Source organism: Cynara cardunculus (genome assembly GCF_001531365.2).
Source record: "Cynara cardunculus var. scolymus isolate 2C chromosome LG 13, CcrdV1, whole genome shotgun sequence".
Taxonomy (NCBI): domain Eukaryota; kingdom Viridiplantae; phylum Streptophyta; class Magnoliopsida; order Asterales; family Asteraceae; genus Cynara; species Cynara cardunculus.
In genome coordinates this window covers 6,255,023-6,262,974 of record NC_037540.1, presented here as the reverse complement: position 1 = coordinate 6,262,974, position 7,952 = coordinate 6,255,023, and the positions used below count along the sequence as shown (strand labels likewise).

At 30.6% G+C, this 7,952-nt stretch overlaps 2 protein-coding genes across 2 annotated transcripts in view; both read left to right on the top strand.

The window, feature by feature from the left end:
- Window positions 1-2,840: 2,840 nt before the first annotated feature.
- LOC112524715 lies at window positions 2,841-5,475 on the top strand. The gene is made up of 4 exons (XM_025134671.1): window positions 2,841-2,989; window positions 3,852-4,059; window positions 4,152-4,215; window positions 4,656-5,475. Exons 2-4 carry the CDS (start codon window positions 3,878-3,880, stop codon window positions 4,977-4,979), a joined length of 570 nt encoding a protein of 189 aa, XP_024990439.1. The 5' UTR covers window positions 2,841-2,989; window positions 3,852-3,877; the 3' UTR covers window positions 4,980-5,475.
- Window positions 5,476-6,798: 1,323 nt separating this feature from the next.
- Window positions 6,799-7,952, top strand: part of LOC112524358 — a 12,716-nt gene continuing 11,562 nt past the window's right edge. The window contains exon 1 of the mRNA XM_025134143.1: window positions 6,799-6,861. Coding sequence (XP_024989911.1) covers window positions 6,799-6,861 — 63 coding nt within the window. The remainder of the gene's footprint in view (window positions 6,862-7,952) is intronic.

The window sequence follows — 7,952 nt, the reverse complement described above, 5'->3', positions numbered from 1 at the left end:
TATAACTCTTATGTTTTAGGTGAAGATTTAAAATATTCAAGTTCACTATGTAATTTTTACTTATGTTGAACGTTTTTTGGTTTGCAGGTTTTCGAGTTCTTTAACATTTATATATCAAGTCTTGAAAATTTGAAGTTTTCAAGTTTGGGTTGTGGGAATTTATGAATATGATAATTTAGAGTGTATTAGAATGTTACGTATGTTTGTATCAAGATTTTGATTGGATTATATTTTTAAGTATGTTCTTATCGTAAGTTTAGTCGTATTATAATTTTATGTATGTTCATGTTGTGATTTTGATTGCAATATAATTTTATCTATTAGGTTATAAAGATTTGAAGTCTTTAAGTTTGGTATGTCACTTTATATATATATATATATATATATCTATATATATATCATATGGTTGGTTTATTCACTATTGTGTTTTTGAAGTTAAGATGTGTGTTGAGGATGAAAAATGGTACATGTACATCATCCTTTGAAGGAGACATATCTTTATGTGGAATATTTTTTATTCTTGAGTTTGTGTCAGATTCCTTAATATTCCCGTTGTTATTATTACTCATTTTATTTAGTTTTACAACTTTATTACTAAACAAATCTCTCTCTCAATATATATATATATATATATATATATATATATATATATATATATATACACGTGTGTGTATGTGTGTATATATTAAAATTTCACTAACTATATTTTATTTAATTTTTTTCGAATTATTTGAATACGATTTATTGATGATTCTATTAACAATTAATATATATATTTATATAGACAATCCTTAGATTATTAATCAAAGTACTCATATTACCGCGCAACGCGCGGTTCCCATACTAGTTAATATTAAAGAGAGTTTAAAATTTTGAAATACAAAATATAATCTTAAATAATATGGTGTAATGTAAATTATTATTGTTTGAAATTTATAAATCGTATTACCATGTCCAACATAAATATTCAAACTATCCAACGAGATCATGCGGCTATCAGTTACTCAATACCTTGACTGATCAACAATTTCGAATTTCATAAAATCATTATAACATGTATTGTTGATCCAAATTTTTCAATATAAAAGAGTCATTTTAAAAGTATAAAAACATAACTACAACAGTCACTTTTAGAGAAAAATGAATTAACTAACGAAAGCAAAATGAACCAAATACATATCTTTTCTCTTCTCTGAAATCTATGACAAACAAGTGGGAGAGGCTTGGTAAGAACCTACATAGAAAAACTTCAACAGATTTACAATTTGTCGCTTTTGATCACTCTCCCCTTCCCAGGCCAAGCCCCTCCCCCCTTTTAAAAATGAATGTTCCCAAAAAAAAAAAATCTTGAAGGGGATACTCGATGGGGGGGTAGATTATAGGGTTGAGTTCCGGTAAGAAAGAGAGTTAAAGTGAGAAGCGTAAGAATGGATCTCCACCATTTGATATACATTAGAATGAGATGTACCGAGATGCACCAGATCAATCCCCGTATCAAGCGCGATTCATGAGTGAGTTTGAGATTAAAGTTGATAAATATCCAGATCTCTTCTTACGCTTCTTACTTTAACTCTCATTCTCACACGATTATTCACCGTAGATCAGAATAGTGATATAGTGGATTAGTGGGTGGTTTTTGTCTCGTGCAGGGTATACCTACATTAATTGATATGTTTTGCATGAATTACTACTTGAAGGAAAAAAGGTACGTTTCTAAATGGTGCATATGTGCCATTATATAGTTTTTTAAACTGAAATTTAAGTACAAGACTCTGATGGTTAATGTTTTTACTTTTGTATGAAATACCTAAGTTCGAGTCTCATTGGTGTCAAATTTGTTAACTTTTAGCTTAAATTTTGTTTTTTATATATGAACATGAGTGGAAGTAGCGAAAGTGTTACTCGTGGACTCAAATTAATTTATAGATTTAGTTCTTATACTTATGGACCATGTTCAAAAACTTTGTTTTACATTTTGATCTTTTCGTAAATTGAGGACGTCCCACTTATGGAAGTAATAATATTTTTGAAATTTTCAAAAAGAAATATTAAGTGATGAATTTGATCCTTGAAAATGGTTATTTCAAAATAATTTCCTTATTTAAGACATAATGAAAATGCATTTTCAACATTCACAAAGGACTAAAAATGGAAATTTCAATGTTTTAGAAAAGGAAAATAAGATATTTTTATTTATATTTGTCTCAAAATAAGTGTTTATTTTCAAAAGGAATAATCAAATTCTCAAATTTATCTTTAATTAATACATAAATATTTAAGATTTATAAAATATAGAAATAAAATAACTCGTTTAATTAATAAAAAATATAATAATTATATATTACTAAATATGTTATTTCAATCGTGGATATTTATTTAATACGCAGGGAGCAGTACTTTAAATCGGGTTTGGTTGGAAAATGAAATTTTAAACCGGACCGGGTGTAAGTACCTATGAGATTTCTCGCCGTAGGTATCGCCAACGTGACCCCTATTTTTTTCCAGAAAATTAAATAAAAAACAATTAATTAAATAAAATAATAAAATAAACGTCTTCTGTCTCTGTCTCTGTCTCTCTCTCTCTCTCTCTCTCTCTCTCTCTCATACGCTCACAGACAGCTTTTCCTCACTAAAAATAATTATTCCGACCTGCTAACTTTTGTTTTGAAATTTTTGATTATATTTTTCTTAAATATTTTAATTTCATACGTCAGTCATAATTCATAAATATATATATATATATATATATATAGATATTGAATTAAATATCATTTCTTTATATTAAATATATATTTTAATTAAAAATCCTTTTCTTATCTCGCCTTTTGAGCTGTATATATGAACCATCCTAGCTACTTCGTTTCCTCTTCTTCTTCGTCTCCGCCTAATTATTTGACCTAAATTCGTTCCTTTTATTTTGATTTTTCTCTGTATTTGTTTCATTTGGGGAGGGGGTTCGAGCTCCGATTTTCCTTTTCAGGCGCCTCAGGTGAGAAATTCAATCAACTTTCTCAGTGATGTTCCTTTGTTTTCGTCAATATATGTGATTTTGATTCCTTGTGTTTTCACCTTTCGTACTTTCTTGTGTTGATTTGATCCCTTTTCAGCTGATTTTTGTTTCAATTTTTTTTGCTCAGCTTGATCTATGGAGACGTTACTAATTTAAGTTTTGTTCTTCATGTTTAACTGTAGTAATTTTACCAAAACAGTGATTTTGGTTTGGTGTAATTCTTTTTTTTTTCTGCGCTGCGATCATGAAGCGGTCACCGTCGTTCCCCCAATTTGGCTTTGGAGACTCTACGACCTGCTGTAGATCGCGGCTAATTTTATTAAATATGAGAAGATCAGATTTGAAATATTCGATGTAATTAGAGACTTATCTTTTTCTGTACCTGAGCCATCACGCATCTCCATGTTTTTATTAGTTTGTAAACTTTTGTGAATTTTGTTTCTACTCAAAACATCCCAGTCAGCATATGCTCGTAGATCCATTTCGATAGATATTGTTTATGTATTTATATGTATATGATTCATGAAAAACAAACAAGTTTTCGATTTTTACAACGGATCTGCGTAGCTTTCATATTTGTCTTTTTTATTCTGTATTTTGAAATACAAATTTATAGATTTTAATCTCGTGTTGCCGTCTACCTCTGTCAAATTTAATATTATATAAATTACTTTGACCAGATCTCGATCAACCCTTAGTCGATTTCAGATCTTGTAAAGTACGAAACAATCCGAGTTGGAATTGTTCAAATTGCTCTTCTCTCTCCTTTTCTCAGATCTAGGGTTTGTCTTCAAGCTTTTGCACATATTTGATTTGAGTCTTACGATTTCTATTTAAACAGGTGTTACTTCAATCAGAAAAAAGAAAATGAATCACTGCGGGGTCCAACAGAACAGTAACTATTCGTCTTGTGAAGAGATGAGGAGCTCTGTTTCAGTTTCCTTGTCTTTTGATAATGGTGACACTGTGGTATGCCCAAAGCCTAGGCGGCTCAACCTCTTCAACACCAACATGAACGAGCCTGTTAGGCCTATAAGATGGCAGATGTGGTACGTGTTGTTGAATTTTGTGTTAAATCCTCTGATCTTAAATGAAGTTTGTATCTTTGAACTGACTTTGTTGTTTTCTGGTCAACTTGCAGCTACCAACAGGAACCTTATGATTCCAAAGCAGGCCCTGAGCTCTTGGACATCATCTTTGCAAAGGTAATTGCTTCTCCTCATTTGGTGGACAACTCATTGTTTCATTTATTGGCAAATTCATTTGGATGACGAAAATACGCCTGTTACATGCTTGTCTGTGCCTCAGCTTCTACTATGTATTGATGTGTCCGAACTTACTATTAAATTTCGAGGTTTTAGTTCTTTAGATTATGTTCTTTATGCCAGTTTTTTGGGTTGCTCTGCTAAACTGTATTCCTATATCTGCATCTCAAGCAAATTGCCGTCAATATCCTTTTGCAATTGTTTCTAGATATTGGCATGCTGTTTTAGACTTAGAAAAAAGGATTACATCGGATATCATAAGTTTTTTAGTCTTGGAAATTTATCAAGTTATGGGTATTTTATTTTATGTTCATGGCTGTTCTACAAGGTCATGGGTATTTTACTGCAATGACTAAAGCTTTGTGTATTTGATGTTACAGGGTGGTGGTTATGGTTCATCAGACCAACCATGTACACAGGTAGCCTCGTCGCCCCCTTTTTTCTGTGGGTCTCCGCCGAGCAGAGTCTCTAACCCGTTAATACAAGATGCTCGATTTGGGGATGACAAGATATCTCCAATATCGCCACACACAATGATTCCAAACCCCACATCCGGTATGTCGACTTCATCCCCATCTTCATCAGCAAGGAAAGGGGGATGCCTTCGTGGCAATTATGGTAACAAACCGGCTGTGAGGATTGAGGGGTTTGATTGCCTTGACAGGGATAACCGCCGCAATTGCAGCATCCCTGCTCTGGCTTGAACCAAACCCTTGAGATCCAAAATCATACTTCCTTCATCAAGTACATAGAAAAAGAGTTCAAAAGCAAGTATTTGAAAATCGAGAGTAACAAGAGAAGAAAACATAAAGTCTAGTAAGTTGGTATTTAATTTTAGCCTTTTGAAGAGGAATTTTGCATATCTTGAAGAAGATACATCCACTCCTTAATGTAAATAGGTTTAAGAAGAGGGTATTTGTCTGTATGTAAGTATTTAGAGAGTTATTAACAAAAAAAAAATAATGGTTAGGTTTAAGATAATTGGCTTCTCTCCTGGTGATGATTTGTAATTATAAACTATCGAGGGGAGTGGCTTATGGTTTCAGAGTCGTTGGTAGCCAGAGGTTTGCGACTTTATACAAGGAAAAATCTGTATAAATTTTTAAAGTCGTGAATTTTAGCATTGTAAATACCTACATGTAATACCTACCTAATGTTATTTATATATATATATATATCCAATTTGTCCTTTGGTTAAAAGAAGTTTTCAAGTTTCATATTCTTTTCTGTTGTGATACAATTTCTATCAACATATTGCTCTGCTGCTACTATGTATGTGATGCTTTAAACATAGTGCTGTAAAAGGTGTTGACCACATATCTGTGCTGTTCAATATGTTTTTTTAAAGTATATAATGTTCATAAAAGTCATATAAACGTTAGCTACCATCGGTAACATTACACATTACTGATGGCTTTTGACCTTTTAGTATTGCTGTTTAATATTTTCTAATGTGATTGCATTTAGTTTATAATTAGAGTGAATTATGTTTTTAAAAATTCTTTTTTCGTTCATGTATTTTTGAAATTATGGTTTTCATTCTTATGGTTTACAATTCATTGTCGTAGGGGTTTGCAGATTAGATTAATGTTGTTTTTGTCCTTTATACTTAACAGTAAACTACTAATGAAGGGGTTTGCAGATTAGATTAATGTTGTTTTTGTCCTTTATACTTAACAGTAAACTACTAATGAAGTTAGTCTTGGGGATTAAAAAAGTAATGGAGTGCAAACAAACTGTTAGGGGAACAAACCTCATGGACGGAAGAGTAGTTTACCCTTTCTTTTTCTTTTTAACTCTTAATATAATTATTTGATGGCTGCAAGAAACAGGTTTTTGTTTAGGTCTTTTTGGTGGAAATGTGGTCAAAGTTGCATTTTGATGATGAGTCATGCTTTTTTGTCACGCCAAAAGGAATTATTCTTTGTCTGCGTTTGCCAATTGCCCTTTCATATTTTATAACATTTGGTGGGCCCTCCCTCCACCATTCCATAACTGACCTGCAATAAGGTACAAGTTATCAGTCAAGTCATCCATGTCAATTGGGGTAAATCACATTTAATACCCTTTTTAAGCCAATTGATCATCTTATCCCTTGTGGTTGAAAAGTAGCTTGTGGTCATGTAAACACAAAGGTTTGTAGACTGTTAACTATTTGATGCACTTAGTAGCTTTGTAGGTTACAATACAGACGGATGACTAATTGAGTTTTGGTAACCAATACTGGTGGCATCAAATCGACTGTTGGTGTCATATAAAGAATAACAATAGTGAATTCTGGTTTTAGAAGAGTTTCTTAGGAACATTCATTTTGTGATATAAAGCTCAATATGGAATTATGGATTTGTGATTGGACGTTAGTCAATGCTTTTTTTCTGAATTAAACTTGGGTTGTTTTTTAAGAACCTCTGTTAAACTCTTCAACAAATTTTTATCAAATATACATAAATACATCGGAAGATTATATTTTAGTTTATTGTTTCAAGTATTAGTCATGATGTTTGGTGGTGAAAGAGACTAGAGATGATGGTGATGCGGGCAAGAAACTCGATTTTGTACGAGAAAGAATACAACACCCTCGATTGGGTATTTAGTCATTTTCTAAGGTTGCGTATTAAGATTTGTTTGATAGATATATCACGTTTTATAAATTTCCATGTCTTAAAGTTAATTGTTCTCTCATATGTTCCAAATATGTTTTTAATGGTGTCATAACTTGGTAAGGAATCTATCATCTTTGTACCATGTTCATTTTAAACTCACTTTCTTTGTTGTATAATCTCTAGTATATATGAGTCACAATAATTTATTTAAATTCATAATATCCTTTGATTTGGTTTTAATTCAAATTCATTTAATTCAAAAACATATTTCATGTTTATTTAAGATACAACTTTGTTCACATTTTAATTGCATATATTAATTAAAAACTTTTTAATAAACAATTCTTGCGGTCTTAATTGGTGGTATTTATATCCTTATATATATAAAAATATAAATAACAAAGTTTATTGATGTTTTTGAAGAAAATGAGATGAGAATAAATAAAAAAGGTGTGGCTCCTTTTGCTTTTTCCTGTGTTGTGTGCGCCAATCTTTTTTCACGTTATGGGGCTCTTGTTGTTGACAACTTTACATGCTACTTTATCTATTAACTCTATTTTCCTTAAATGTCTAAATTGTAATTCTACATTATAAAATGAGTCAAATATGAAAATTACAAATATATTTATAATAAATAATAATAATAATACTAATAATATAAAACGATGAACCATATTTTACAAAAAAATATAATAAGAATTATTTGATGTCCAAAAACATTTAGTAATTTTAATTTAATTTTGATTGGCTCGAATATTTTTGTTTGACAAGAAGAAATTGAATTTTTTGAAATTTTTATTCGAACGCTAATTAATACTTAAATACTCGGATAAATTTAATATATACGTTTGATCACTATTCCAATAGATCTGTCATAACAACTGTCATAGAATGCTATGACTCAACGTTTATGTTTTATGTACGTTAAAACCGTGACGCTAACATATGGTTTTTGATAATTGATTTATTTTCTTACCTTTTTTTAATGTTTTATTTGTTATATATATATATATATATATATATATATATATATATATAACTTAATTTAGATTGGTTCATTAGAAAACATATATT